The sequence below is a fragment of the Neofelis nebulosa genome, chromosome 7 (assembly GCF_028018385.1).
Source record: "Neofelis nebulosa isolate mNeoNeb1 chromosome 7, mNeoNeb1.pri, whole genome shotgun sequence".
In the NCBI taxonomy this organism is placed as follows: domain Eukaryota; kingdom Metazoa; phylum Chordata; class Mammalia; order Carnivora; family Felidae; genus Neofelis; species Neofelis nebulosa.
The window spans coordinates 146,759,209-146,774,284 of record NC_080788.1 but is presented as its reverse complement, the minus strand read 5'-3'; the positions used below and the strand labels follow the sequence as shown (position 1 = coordinate 146,774,284).

Genomic DNA, 15,076 nt, shown 5'->3' with positions numbered 1-15,076 from the left:
AGCAATTCCAGAAAAAAGAGTCAGGATGGTTTTCTTTAAGGGTTAGAACCAGAGAAACGAAGAAGCTGGATTTTTTTTTTAAGCAAGCCTTCCGGTACCATCTGACTTAACCAGGCCCCGCGCTGGACGGTCCCGGGGACCGGCTGCCCCTCACCCGCAGCGGGGCGCATGCCTCGGACCCCGCAAAGCGAAGAGCTGGCAGCAGGGGGACCTATCCTGCTTCTTTTCACAGAGGACTTTCTGAGGAGGTAGGCCTCGGGCTGCCCCAGGCATCAGGAAGGGCTGTGCTGCTAGCGCGGTGCCCCCCTCCTGCCTGAGGCTGGGAGTGCATTCCCAGAACCCCCACCTGGACCACTCTGGCTCGGAGCTGAGCAAGACTGGGGGCGCGAGTGTGACACGGGCGACAGAGGGACACACACACAGTGCTGGGCCCCCAGTTTACAGAAGCTCCCCAGACGGCAGTTGCCCAGACCTCTACGCGAGCTCCTGGTCACCACCCCACGGCCCCCAGATACATAGGCTCCTCAGATTTTCTCACGGGCTTCGAACTGCCCGCTGGGAGTAGCCTGCTTAGGCGCCCGCTCCCCTGATCCTTCCTGCCGCCCTCGCGGACCCTCCTCCCATCAGCGCCTCTGACAACCGTGTGAGGCCACCAGGGACCCCTTGCCGCCGTCTTCGCAGCGACTGCTCCTCTGATGCAACCCTGACCGACAGGAATCTCCTCTGACTAAAAACTGTCAGAAACAGAAACTTGGTCTCATGCTTTTTTATTCTTTAACACAGATAATACTAGTTGCCAGGTAATCTCTCTGATTTCCGAAATTTGGACTCCGAATTGTAACGTAAGTAAAAATCTAAAATATACAAAACTGAAGTTAGTTTTATCAAAATTAAATATTTTTCCTCATGGAAAAGAAAATTAGAAAATGCCACACAGTTGTAAGAAACACGCAGCTCCCTGCTGCGGGGTTTGCGGTTCGTGGTTCTGCCTGTACCCCAGGTTTAAATCACTGTAACAAGATAGAACATACTAGCACATTCTGGAACCTTACGTGTAAGATCATCTATTTCTGTTTACCTTCATAAATTTAAAACAAAATAGAGTTCTTTTTCCAAATAAAGCTTTCTTTCAGAACGGTGTTATCCCAGAATCTTTAACACAGTGATTTTCTGTTTCTGGAAAAGACCAGATTTTCCAGTCCTTCCCACCAGAACAGAAATACCACTCTCCAGCCACCACCCACAGAGAAGAGGAACCAGGATGGGGAAGACCTTTTGGATGCAGCGGGCAAAGACTGTAACGCTCAGATACAGAGAAGTCAGTCTACAGCTGGAGCCTTTAATCCACTGCTCCGTGGCGGATCTGGTTCCTCTGGGAGGAACCGGGGCACGGCCCGCCGGCACGCCTAGGCACTGAGAACAATCAGTTTGTGAAGCTGGTAGAAAAAGGTGTTCTTCCCTCGGCCACTCTCCCGGTCAGCCTGCTCCATGACCAGCTTTGGATCCACCTGAGGGGCCAGACAAAAGGACCAGTCAGACCTTTCTAGAAGACGGGCCTGCGAGACATCAAGTAAAGGAAGTAAAATGAATCATCAAAAGGACACACACACGTGCACAGACACGTAAGACAGCAGCGTGTAGTCTTTTGGTCTCCCGGCGTATTCCAGAACACCTCCCGTCTCTCACAGCGCTCAATGCCGCGCGTCTGACAAGCCACTTTCAGTAACCTGGTGACTTCACCCAAAGCTCCACACGCTCCTCCCCACGTACACACGAACTGCGGCTCCGCTATCGGCTTCTAAGTATGTACATTTTCTAAAGCACATCAACCTCAAAGTAAAATTCTGCTCTCAGATTAAGTCTCCCAACAGAGTCTGCAGGAGAGGTGGCCAGCGCACCTCCTGTCCCCTCCTGTCAGGGAGCTGGCTCCAGGCCCGGTCCTGAGGGCTCTGAAGAGGGACACCGGTTGGTGCCCAGGGGAGGAAGAAGGTCTCGTGCCGACTGAGGACGGGAAACACCACCTGCAGGGGCATCTCGTGGCTCACGCCGCAGCGGGTTCATTCACAAAGACGCCCTTGGCTCTAGAAGTCAAGCTGCAAACCCCTCCCTCAGTTCCTTCCCCTCAAGTCCAATTTTATTTTATTTCATAAACATTATACACGGTAAAAGTCAAGGTGCCCCGGATGGGCCCTGCCCTATTTCCCAACTGCTATGGACTGAACTGTGTGCCCCAAATCCCTAATGTTGAAGTTCAAATCCCCAGTGCGATGGTGTCTGGAGGTAGGGCTTTGGGGAAGTGAATGGGGTTCCATGAGGTCACAAGGGCGAGGCCCCCACGACGGGATCAGAGCCCTTCTCAGAAGAGACATAAGGGCGACGCTCTCCACCACGTGAGGACACAGGATAGGGGCACGGGCCTGCAAGCGAGGAAAGGGGTTCTCACCAGAACCCGGCTGTGCTGGTGCCCTGACCTCTGACTTCCGGGCTCCGGGAACTATGAGAAATTAAACGTCTGCTGTTTAAGCCACCCCGTGTGTGGCACGCTGTCAGCCCGAGCACACGGAGGCAACACCGATGCGCCCTGACAGCTGATCCAGATGTTCCTCCTGGCTTTATCCCAAGTTACAGGACAGTCGGCCTGGGCATCACAGAGGGCACGCCATCCAGAGACCGCCGGTCTGCTCTGTGACGCTACCCCATGACTCAACAGAACCGTCCACATCGCCTGTCCCTTTCTAGTCTCTCCGGACCCTCCACAGCCCCTGCTCTGGGCCCCTCACTCCCCCGAGCCCATCACTCCCGGGCAGGCGGCTCGCACGGCGCTCGATTTCTCACCCACCTGATTCCATTCGTACGGCTTTTCATGCCACGTAGGGACAATTCTCTGTCTTGGTTTCGACTGACAGAACAAACTACAATTTAAAGAAGAAATAAATCATCTTAATTATACTCAGTAACTGAAAACCAGAAAGTCAGTAACTAGGATTTAAAAAAAGATTGAAATCCAGAATTATAACTACAATAAGTTTTTTAAAGGTCAAGATTTACATACTTACAACCAGCAGACATTTAAATCTACCGTACGTTCAAAACCAGGCACGAAATGGAGCAAAGCAGGGGTTAAGACCAACCCTCGTTCTCCCCGTCCCTCACCCACGAGTGGAGGTGCCCCGTCACCACACATCACTGCGTCACGGGATGGAACAGGGTATTTTCTGCCCTCTACTCTAGACACCTGTGACAAGCTGGGAATGCCACCGGCTTAAAAAGGCAGAGAGCTAGAGACTTCTAGCAACGACAGAATAAAGAGGTCTGGAAATCTTCTTGCCACCTGAAACGACTATGAAATTTGACAAAATTGTCAAAAAAAAAAACCCCACCCCAAACATTCAAAAGCTCTGGAAATTAACGAAAAGCAAACAAGCTGAGAAGCACTGATTCATGAGAAACTGCGGACGTCAGGTGAACTGTGGGGCCAGCTTCTCCCAGCCACCGCCCATAGCCCCCAGCAGCGCGGCCTAGGACCCAAGCGTTGCCAGGGACAGACTGGCCACGAAAACCAGCATCTCCGCTGCCAGACTGAGCTTCCCTGATTTGGTGCAGGGGGTGAAAGGCCCTCCTGTGTGGCAACACTGTCAGCATAAATTGTCCACCTGACAGGCAAGACGTAGAGAAAGCCCACAGCTCCACTGGCCTTCGGTCACAGTCCTGCTGGGGGCCAGAGCAGACCAACACACCACGTGGAAGCCCAAGAGGGAGAGCCTGGAGTGAGAGCACCAGAGGGCCAGACGCACACACACACCCGGGGGGCGGCAGGGAGGCTGCACACACGTGCAAAGTCCATGGAGGCCTTGAGCCAGGCACGTGGCCCTGGGCCACTGGGAGGTGGCGCACAGGAAGGCCCTGGGAAAACATAAAAACTGGGGAAGAGTTCAAAACCACCCGAACCTTGGATGCACCACCCAAACCACACATACGTCTACCGGCAAAGGGCAGGAGCTTAAAGGTTTAGGTAACTGAGCACAACTTCTGACCCCTTGCTGGCTCAGCACTAAGCAGTGCAGACACAAGGACAACTCCTAGGAAGCCAGGCTGAAAAATAAAAAAGACAACGAACACAAAAACAAAAAGAGAACCCAGGCATCAGTGGCCTGACAACACAGAGGGAAACGTATCCTGCGGAAGCCTGCAGGATCAATACCCTATCCTGCTACCCTGCACCGTCTAAAATGACCAATTCTCAGCCAAAAACTGAGACATTCTCCCAGAAACAGAAACGTGTGACCCATACTCAGGAAAAATGAGCAGCCAAAAGAAGGTGAGTGGGCCCAAACATGGGTTTAGCACACAGGACCTCAAAGCAGCCACGCTAAGTATGTACGGAGAATTAAAGCAAACCACGTTTTAACAAATACGCGGAAATATGATGACAATGACTCAAAGAGAATTGCAACAAAAATCAAAAACAGAAAAACCCAAAAAGAAATTCTAGAGCTCAAAAGTACAAGAACTAAAATGGAAGATCCCTTACAGCAGACCAGCACGTGCAGGTCTGAGACGTCAGGATAAAGAAGCAGGAAACTGAAGGACAAATCAATAGAAATTAACTACTCTGAAGAACAGAGAGAAAAAAGATTGAAAAACAAATGCCCAGAGACTCAGAGCACAGCAAGACAACACCAAGTGTACAGACACAGGTGTGACAGGAGCCCTAGGGAATGAGGGAAGGCATAGAAAAAAAAATATTTGAAGAAATTCCAAGATGCAAATAGATTATAAGTAAAAGGACAGAAAAGGATGTGCATGCAAACAGAAACCAGACTGGTAGGGTAGCTACATTAATATCTGACAGACTTTAAGACACAAATCTTGGGACACTTGAATGGCTCAGTCCAGCTCTTGATTTCAGCTCAGGTCACAATCCCAGGGTCGTGGGATCAAGCCCACAACAGGCTCCGCCCTGGGCATGCAGCCTGCTTGAGAGTCCCCCCCCCCACCCTCCCACCACCCCTCTCCTACTCGCAGACAGGCACACATTCTCTCTCTCTTTAAAAGAAATTTTTTAAAAAAGAAGAAGACAACAACTCTTCCTAGAGAGAGAGATTTATTTCATAATGACAAAGGACTGGCACATTCTGAAAAGGCAACAATTACGAATGTATACATATCAAACAATATAGCCCCAAAAACATAAAAGAAAAGCTGACAGACTTGAAAGAAGAAATAATTCAATAATTCTAGAAATGTCAATACCCCACTTTGAATATTCATAGAACTAGTGAGAAAATCAGCAAGGATAGACACTTGATGGCTGCCACAACTCACCAGCTTGATCTAACCAACATCAACCGAGGCTTCCACCCCACAAGAGCAGGTACACATTCAAATTTTCAAGTGATCACGGAACACTTCCCAGGAAAGACTATATCTATGCTAAGCCATAAAACAAGTCTCAATAAATTTTAAAATATGGAAATCATTCATGGGGCATCTGGGTGGCTCAGTCGGTTAAGTGTCTAACTTCAGCTTAGGTCATGATCTCACAGTTCATGAGTTCAAGCCCCGCACTGGGCTCTGTGCTGACAGTTCAGAGCCTGGAGCCTGCTTCAGATTCTGTGTCTCCCTCTCTCTCTGACCCTCTCCCACTTACACTCTGTCTCTCTGAAAAATAAACATTAAAATAATTTTTTTAAATATGGAAATCATTGAAAGTATGTATGCTGCCTACACAGAAATAAATTATATATCAACAATGTAAGGAAAGTTGGAAAATATCCCCAAATATCTGAAAATTAATATACTTATAAACAATTACCCATTTGGTCAAAGAATACATCACAAGGAAAACGAGAGCATATTTTGAAAAGAGTGAAGGGGCGCCTGGGTGGCTCGGTCGGTTAAGCGTCCGACTTCGGCTCAGGTCATGATCTCACGGTCCGTGGGTTCGAGCCCCGCGTCGGGCTCTGTGCTGACAGCTCAGAACCTGGAGCCTGTTTCAGATTCTGTGTCTCCCTCTCTCTGTGACCCTCCCCCGTTCATGCTCTGTCTCTCTCTGTCTCAAAAATAAATAAACGTTAAAAAAAAAATTAAAAAAAAAAAGAAAGAAAAGAGTGAAAATTAAAATAGATCAGAAAATATGGAATGCAGCTAAAACAGTGACAGAGGGGACATACAGCTTTAAATGCTTGTGACAGAAAAGAAAGGTCTCAAAACAATAATCAAAGGTGCTAGGTTGTACAATTAGAAAAAGAGCAAATTAAATCCAAAGTAATCAGAAGTAAAGGACTAATAATTTTAAGAGTGAACATCGACAAACAGGAAAAAACATTAACACTAGGAGGAAAAAAAAATCAGTGAAATTGAAAAGACTGACAAAATTGGTAAACTTTCGCTGAGTTAACCAAGAAAAAAAAAAAAAAAAGGAGACACACATTATCAAAATCATAAACAAAAGAGGGGACACAACTATCAACTGTACAGAAAATAAAAGGATTATAAAAATACTCTGAACAATTTTATGCCAATAAATAAGTCAATTTAAATGAACAAATTCCATGAGAAGATATTTACAAATGACATATCACATAAAAAGTTAGTATCCAAAATCTGTAAAGAACTTATCAAACTCAACACCCAAAAAAACAAATAATCCAGGGAAGAAAAGGGCAAAAGACATGAATATAGACACTTTTCCAAAGAAGACATTCAGATGGCCAAGAGACACATGACAAAACACTCATCATCACTCCTCATCAGGGAAATACAAATCAAAACCACAATGAGATACCACCCCACACCAGTAAGGATGGCTAATATCAACAACTCAGGCAACAACAGATGTTGGGCAAAGATGCAGAGAAAGGGGAACCCTTTGGTACTGCTGGTGGGAATGCAGCTGGTGCAGCCCCTCTGGAAAACAGTATGGAGGTTCCTCAAAAAATTAAAAATAGTACTACCCTACAACCCAGCAATTGTGCTACGAGTTATTTACCCAAAGGATACAGGTGTGCTGTTTCAAAGGGGCACATGCACCCCCATGCTTATAGCAGCCCTATCGACAATAGGCAAAGTATGGAAAGAGCCAAAATGTCCATGAACAGATGAATGGATAAAGAAGATGTGGTATATACATACAATGGAGTATTACTCGGCAATCAAAAAGAATGAAATCTGGCCATTTGCAACTACGTGGATGGAACTGGAAGGTATTAAGCTAAGTGAAATTAGTCAGAGAAAGACACATATCATATGACTTCACTCATATGAGGACTTTAAGACACAGAACAGATGAACATAAGGGAAGGGAAGCAAAAATAATATAAAAACAGGGAGGGGGACAAAACAGAAGAGACTCTTAAATATAGAGAACTGAGGGTTGCTGGAGGGGAGGTAGGTGGGGGCATGGGCTAAATGGACAAGGGGCATTGAGGAGAACACTTGTGGGGTTGAGCACGGGGTGTTATATGTAGGGAATGACTCACTGTATTCTACTCCTAAAATCATTATTGTACTGTATGCTAACTAACTTGGATATAAATTTTAAAAAATAAATAATAAATAAAAATAAAAATAAACGAACAAATTCCAGGGATGCCTGGGTGGCTCAGTCAGTTGAGCATCTGACTCTTGTTTCCAGCTCAGGTCATGACCTCATGGTTCATGAGATCAAGCCAAGCATCGGGCTCCGTGCTGAAGGTGCAGGGCCTGGGGTTCTCTCTCTTCCTCTCTCTGCCCTCCCCTGCTTGCCATGCTCTCTCTCTCTCTCTCTCTCTCTCTCTCAAAAATAAACATTTTTTTAAATGAACAAATTCCTAAAAGACACAAATTACCAAAACTGACTTAAAAGAAATAGAAAAATCTGAATACACCTAAAATATAAGAAATTAAATTAGTAACTTAAAATTTCCCCACAAAGAAAAGTCCACACTCAGATGGCCTCATTGGAAAATTCTGTCAAATATTTACGGAAGAAATAATACCAATCTCACACAAACACTCACAGACAAGAGTAGCAGGGAACACTTCCCAACACATTCTTAGAGTCCAGTTTTACCCTGATACCAAATTAGACAAAGATATCACAAGTAAACTACAAAGAAACAACCCTCACGGGGGCGCCTGGGTGGCGCAGTCGGTTAAGCGTCCGACTTCAGCCAGGTCACGATCTCGCGGTCCGTGAGTTCGAGCCCCGCGTCAGGCTCTGGGCTGATGGCTCGGAGCCTGGAGCCTGTTTCCGATTCTGTGTCTCCCTCTCTCTCTGCCCCTGCCCCGTTCATGCTCTGTCTCTCTCTGTCCCAAAAATAAATAAAAAACGTTGAAAAAAAAAAATTAAAAAAAAAAAAAAAAAAAAAAAAGAAACAACCCTCACGAACACAGGTGAAAAAAATCCTTAATAAAAACATGTTGCAACCAATCTATGAATCTATGAAAAGGATTATATACCAAGTGGAATGCAAAACAGAAATGCAAGGCTGGCTTTAACATCCAAAAACCAATTAATACAATATACCGTGTAAACTGAATGAAAAGAAAAAAAAAAAAAAAGCCATGCTTACCTCATAGAAAAAAATACTTGGGAAAATGCACCTCCTTTCCTAATAACAGCCCTCAGCCCACGAGGAACAGAAAGGATCTTTTTCAACCTGATAAAAGAGCCTTTATGAAAACCCGACAGCTAACATCATACATTAACAGTGGATGACTAAATGCCTTCTCCCTAAAACTGGACGAAGAAGACAAAGCTGTTTGCCTTACCACTTCCATTCAGCATTGCAATGGCCAATATAATAAAACAAGAAAAAAAAATCGGAGCGTAACAGGTCAGTAAGGAAGAAGAAAATCTGTCTCTGCTTGTAAATACAACCCTGTATGTGAGAGAGAAAACCTGAAGAATCTACAAAAACTACTATACTAATGGCTTTTACAGAGTCACAAGATAAAACCAATACGTAAAAATCAATTCTTCATTTTTAGCAAGGAACAGCCCAAAAACAAAAGTAAAAGAATTTCATTCACAATAGCAACCCAAACACTAAAACACTGGGGTGCCTGGGTGGCTCAGTCAGTGGAGCATCCAACTTCGGCTCAGGTCACGATCTCACAGTTTGTGGGTTCGAGCCCCACGTCGGGCACTGTGCTGACAGCTCAGAGCCTGGGGCCTGCTTCGGATTCTGTGTCTCCCTCTCTCTGCCCCTAACCCACTCACATTCTGTCTCTGTCTCTCTCAAAAATAAATAAAGCATTAAAAAAAATTTTTTTTAAACAAATGAATACAATATATATGGGAAAAAAACGATCTAGAATAGTTAAGCATAGGGGCACCTGAGTGGCTCAGTCGGCTGGGCAACCAACTTCACTCAGGTCATGATCTCACAGATCGTGGGTTTGAGCCCCGCATCGGGCTCTGTGCTGACAGCTCAGAGCCTGGAGCCTGCTTCCGAGTCTGTCTCCCTCTCTCTGCCCCTCCCCCACTCACGTTCTATGTTTCTCCTTCAAGAGTAAATAAACATTAAGAAAAAAATTTAGAATAGTGAGCATAATTTTGAAAAAACAAGAACAAAATAGGAAGACTAACGTTACCCAATTTCAAGCTTTGGCAATCAAGACGATGCCATACTGGCATACGACAGAAATAAGCAAAAAGAAACAGGAAGTCCGGACACAAACCTTTACAACATTTGTGGCCAACTGATTTTTGACAGGTGCCAAGGCAATTCAGTAGGGAAAGTAGAGCTTTCCAGCCAATGTGGTCATAACAAACGGATGTTCAGCTATGACAAAATGAACTTAGACTCTTGCGCCTCATACCATACTACACAAGTGTCATCTCAAAACAGACCAAAAACCTAAACACACCAAGTAAATGTAAGAGAGGAAAATTGAGAACAGAACTTCTATGACTTTGGGCTTAGCGAAGATTTTTCAGATATAACAACACCAAAAGCATAATCCCTTTTTTTAAAAAAAAGATAAAGCAGAGGTCATCAGAACTAAGAACTTGTATTTTTCAGAAGATACCATTAAGAAAATGAGAAGACAAAATACCAGGAAAATATCTGCAAATTACATATCTGCGAAGAAACTTTCAGCTAAAATTTATAAAGGATTTCTAAAACTCACAAACAAGACAACTCGATTTAAAAACTGGGTAAAAGATTTGAACAGCTATTTCACCAAAAAATATAAACCTGGTTAGTGAGGATACGGACAAACGCTCTGTATCATTAGTCACTGAGGAGACGCCGATCAGAACCACAACGAGCTCCCACCATACCCCCACCGGACCGTCGACCATAAAGAAGTATCCGGACGGTGCCGAGCGCTGGCGAGGACGTGGAGAAGCTGGACCATGCGCTGCTGGCAGGAACGTAACACAGCAGTCACCGTGGAAAACCACCTGGCCGGTCCTTAAAAAGTTAACACAGACTCACCACGCAGCGTACCGACGGCACTCCTAGACATGTACCCGAGAGCTGAAGAGAAACGTTCACCTGAAGACTTTACGCGACCCTTCGCGGCCGCGCTGTTCAACAGAGCCCGACACTGGGAACAATCCACGCGTCTCACCCGCTGCTGAACAGAGTGTGGCGCATACACAACGGAGCATCACCCGGCAACAGAAAAGAACAAACGTGTTATGACATGGATGAATCGCAAACCTGTTATGCTAAGTGAAGAAAGCCGGATTAAAAAGGAAAAAAACCCGATTCCACGTACATAAGGTTTTCAGAGACCGAGCGCAGATCAGTGGCGGCCAAGGGTGGGAACGGACGTGCTTTACAGATGAGCCAAAAACAACTTATGTTTTTTAAAACAGCTTTGTTGAGATATAATTTATTTGCTACAGAATTCATCAATTTTAAGTCTGTAATTCCATAATTTTAGTAAATTTACAGACTGTGCAACAATCACCCTAATTCGGTTTAAAAGTTTTTTTTAAATATTTATTTGTTTTTGAGAGCGCATGCAGGGGAGGGGCAGAGAGACGGGGAGACACAGAATCCCAAGCAGGCTGCAGGCTCTGAGCTGTCGGCATAGAGCCCCACACAGGGCTCGAACCTGTGAACTATGAGACCATCACCTGAGCCGAGGTGGGACACTTAACCGACTGAGCCGCTCAGGCGCCCCCACCCCAATCCAGTTTTAAACTGTTTACGAGTGAACTTTCGGGGAGGACAGAAATGCTGTACCACTGAGCCGTGGGGAGGCTGGCACAACTGTACGAATGCACTACGATCGCTGGACGGCTGGTCAGGACGAGGTCACCCTTGCCAACGGTGGCCGTGAGGTAACAGGGACACCGGGCACTGGCCCTTCCTTGCCCGAGGCAGTGTCCCGTGGAGGGCAAGCAGCATCTGGCATCGTGGTGATATTCCGCACCTTCCCGTGTACGTTCTAGGGGGATTTCTTTTGGTTTCAGGAGCACTTTTCCTGTTTTCTAGCATCGTTTCTGATCTGGGCGTCGGTCCCCTGGGCAAATACCCTGAGACGGCCCATGCACCTTACGTATGTCCAACCTCAGCACGAAGTTCACAGAAAAATATGGTTACGTAAAAAAACGAAGAGTGTGAGCTAAAGCTAGCCTTTCTCCCGACAGCTGGGACAGCTTTGCATATTTCACACCTTTTCTAAGGTGGGCAACTTACCCTAGAAGTTTCTGACGAGCGCTGTCCTGTAACTGTGCGATTCTTTCTGGCCCAAGAAACTTCAACCCATTGGGTCCGTCGCACACTAGCTTGTTAACAGTAGCCCTGAGAATATTGATCTGTAAATAAATGGCAACACCAACATTCATGTGGTTCTGTAACTGAATTCCATTCCGCGTTTAAATATTTCATTAGCGTTCAGAGTTCGTACTTTTATGACTATCATCAATACGGTTTCTGGAACAAATTATTAAAACAACACAAATAACATCAATCACCACTACTGTAGTGTAAGGAACAGTAACAAAAGAGAACACTGAAAATCAGCAAGAAAGGTTCTGACGTTTCAGTCTAATCACACGTCTTACACCCCTCCTCTTCTGCTTGGACGCACATAACCGAGTCCAGTCCACCCTCACAGTCGGGTCTGGGGGCAGATGACGCTCCACTTCCTGGAGGCAGGGATCCACAGACCCTGTTGGGAATCCTCCGGTATGAAGACCGGTCTCTTCTCCCTCATTTGTTTATTCCACCGTTTCTTTATGACCTTACGGACGCGCAAATAATCATCTCACCCTCCTGGGTTATAATCCAGTACTGCTGTTCATTTTGCCGCCCAAACCACGGCAGCTTTGGCCAGTGGGGCTCTCTCGGTCGGCCCCGCGGCCCCTCGACGTGCCCTGTCCTCTAGCCCCGAGCACTTGTTTACTTCCTGCCACTACAGGAAGCCCCACACCTCACCCTCTGTTTTCCCTGCTCCAGCCCCAGGAGAGCCATTTCTCCAAGGAGCCCGCTTCCTTCTCCCGGAAAATCCTGTCAGAAACCAGAGTCTGGGCATCCGGTGTGCTGGTGGCTTTGGGGGTGTCACAGCCTCTAGGCCTTCACAGGGCAGGCGGTCGGTACACGCATGTGTACAGAGCCGTACGGACGCACGCGCACGCACTGGTGCATGGAGAGGTCACACGTGCTCATACTGATGAGCGTCTGGGTCATCCCGTATCCCAGGGTCCATTCCAGCCTTCCCTGCTCGTCTGGAACTCCTGTCCGGTGAGAAACCCAGCTCGCACATCCATGTACCGGCTGCTCAGCCTCAGTACCGTGTAAACACCTCCAGAGTGAAGCGGCTGGACTGAGAGAGAGCAGTGTTTATGTGCTGCAGCCTGACTGTTTTCAGTCAAAACACTGTCTTCCAAAGCTCTTTTTCTCCTCAACGCAATTACCCAAAATCCATGTGTGTGTGTGTGTGTGTGTGTGTGTGTGTGTGTGTGTGTGTGTTTCAATCACACACCTTAGTTCCCCTCCGTGAGGGGCAGCCTGTGTGTGGGTTGACAAGCACATGGGGTCACACATCCACCAGCTGAACACCCCGGAGAGCAGCCCTTCTGCTCTGGAGTGACCACCAATCCGCTCTGTCCTTTAGTTTAGCCTTCCCCAGAATGTCACGTGAATGGACTCTTAAAATAGTAGCCCGTGAGTCCTGGCTTCTCCTACTCGGAAACACGCATTTAAGACTTATCCATGGGGTGCCTGGAGGGCTCATCATCTCACAGTTGGTGGGTTCAAGCCCCGCGTCGGGCTCTGTGCTGATAGTTCGGAGCATGGAGCCTGCTTCGGATTCTGTGTCTCCCTCTCTGCCCCCGCCCCCGCTCTCTCTCTCTCAAAAATAAACATTAAAAGAAGTTTTAAGAGAGACTTGTTTGTGTCGTTGCATGAATCAACCACTCATTCCTGTGAAGTGCTGAAGAGCATCCCATCCCACGGGTATCCTGCACTCCCCAGTTGAAGGACATCTTGGCTGCTTCCAACTTTCAGCAATTATAAACGACGAGTGACGCAATCGACATTCCCAAATGGATTCTCTGTGGATGTGAGTCTTCAAATCTCTTACAGAAACACTTTGAGGTGGGACTGTCAGGTCTCACGATGGATGTGTGCCCTGTCTTCTAAAGCTCTACCTCCTTTCTGCGTCCCCAGAGTCCCTGCTGCTTCACATCCTCGCCAGCACTGTTGTCAGTTTTTTGGATTTCAGCCATTCTAACAGGCACGTGGACGTACGTCACGGTCTTAACTCGCATTTCCTCGTGAATAGGACACTGCTGTCCATGTTTTCGCTTACTTACGTTTTTAATGACTGGCTTGCGTATTATGATAAAAGTCCTTTATCACATACATGATCCGCAAGCATTTGCTCCTCGTGAACGGCCCGTCTCTTCATCCTCTTAGCCGGGTCTCTGGCACAGCCGGTTTAAAAAAATTTTTTTTTTTCCAATGTTTTGTATTTATTTTTGGGACAGAGAGAGACAGAGCATGAACGGGGGAGGGGCAGAGAGAGAGAGGGAGACACAGAATCGGAAACAGGCTCCAGGCTCTGAGCCGTCGGCCCAGAGCCTGACGCGGGGCTCGAACCCACGGACCGCGAGATCGTGACCTGGCTGAAGTCGGATGCCTAACCGACTGCGCCACCCAGGCGCCCCGCAGGTTTTAATTTTGACAAAGTTCAGCTTCTCCTTTCTTCTTTCACAGACTGTACTTTAGGTGTTGCATCCCGAAACTCCCTGCCAAATCCAAGGCCATCCAGATTTTCTCCTATATTTACTTCTTGAAGTTTTATATTTTACAATTAGGACTATTAAGGAGTATTTTTAAGCCCCAAAACACCTTAGAGTGAAAGTTAAGTCAATAAAATGAAAACACCGACAACTGTAACCACAGCAGCCTGGGGGATAAGGGCGGGCTCGGCGCAGCTCACCATAGCGCCTGCCTTCTTCCTCCACCCCCTTCTACGCAGTTATGCCGACCTCACCTAGTTCGTGCAACTTCTGAGAAGAAAAAGGGCCACGTACTTTACAGCGGCGCCGTTCAAACTACCTGTGGTGGAGGACCAGCTTTCTCACTTTGCAAAAGGTACCAAAACTGAATTACTAGAACAACGCACTATAAAAAAACACAAGCATATAAAACATAAGCCCACATTTTTCATTATCAGATTCAAAAGCCATAAAATTACTTTGTCAGCCTGCTCCCTAAGTTTCTAGGTGCTTAACCTTGCCCGCTACATTTATCGCGTCCCGGCCCCACACAGACACACGCGGCCGCACCGCTACGCGCTCAGCAGGCCGTCCACCCTTGTCGAGAGAGGATGAGGCCGAGAGCAGGATTCCGCTTCCTCGCTTCCCGCCGCGGACCAGCAAGGATGTGCAGCTAGTCCGGACCTGGAGAGAGGCGTGGACAGAGATCCCCAGCAGTCCTACTGGCCTGGTGTTTACTCCCACTGCCCAGAAAAGCCTCCTGTGCCCAGAGATCCCACAGGAGAAATTCAGAGAGCACCGTCTCTATTGGGAAGCTACTTCCCACAGAAAAGGGAAGTAAAATAGGCAGGTTAAGGGAGACCAAGCACCTCTGGGGCCAGAGACGTAGGTCTGTATTTAAAG

At 47.0% G+C, this 15,076-nt stretch overlaps 1 protein-coding gene across 7 annotated transcripts in view; it reads right to left on the bottom strand.

Annotated features, from left to right (window-relative positions):
- Positions 1–751: 751 nt before the first annotated feature.
- TDRD9 (tudor domain containing 9) overlaps positions 752–15,076 on the bottom strand; it is a 113,279-nt gene continuing 98,954 nt past the window's right edge. For 6 of the 7 annotated variants that reach the window (XM_058740430.1, XM_058740433.1, XM_058740434.1 and 3 more), the window contains 3 exons: positions 11,646–11,764; positions 2,840–2,912; positions 752–1,508 (listed from right to left, as the gene is read on the bottom strand). In XM_058740430.1, coding sequence (XP_058596413.1) covers positions 1,407–1,508; positions 2,840–2,912; positions 11,646–11,764 — 294 coding nt within the window. In that variant the 3' untranslated portion in view covers positions 752–1,406. The remainder of the gene's footprint in view (positions 1,509–2,839; positions 2,913–11,645; positions 11,765–15,076) is intronic. The other variant, XM_058740435.1, reaches the window with a different exon arrangement.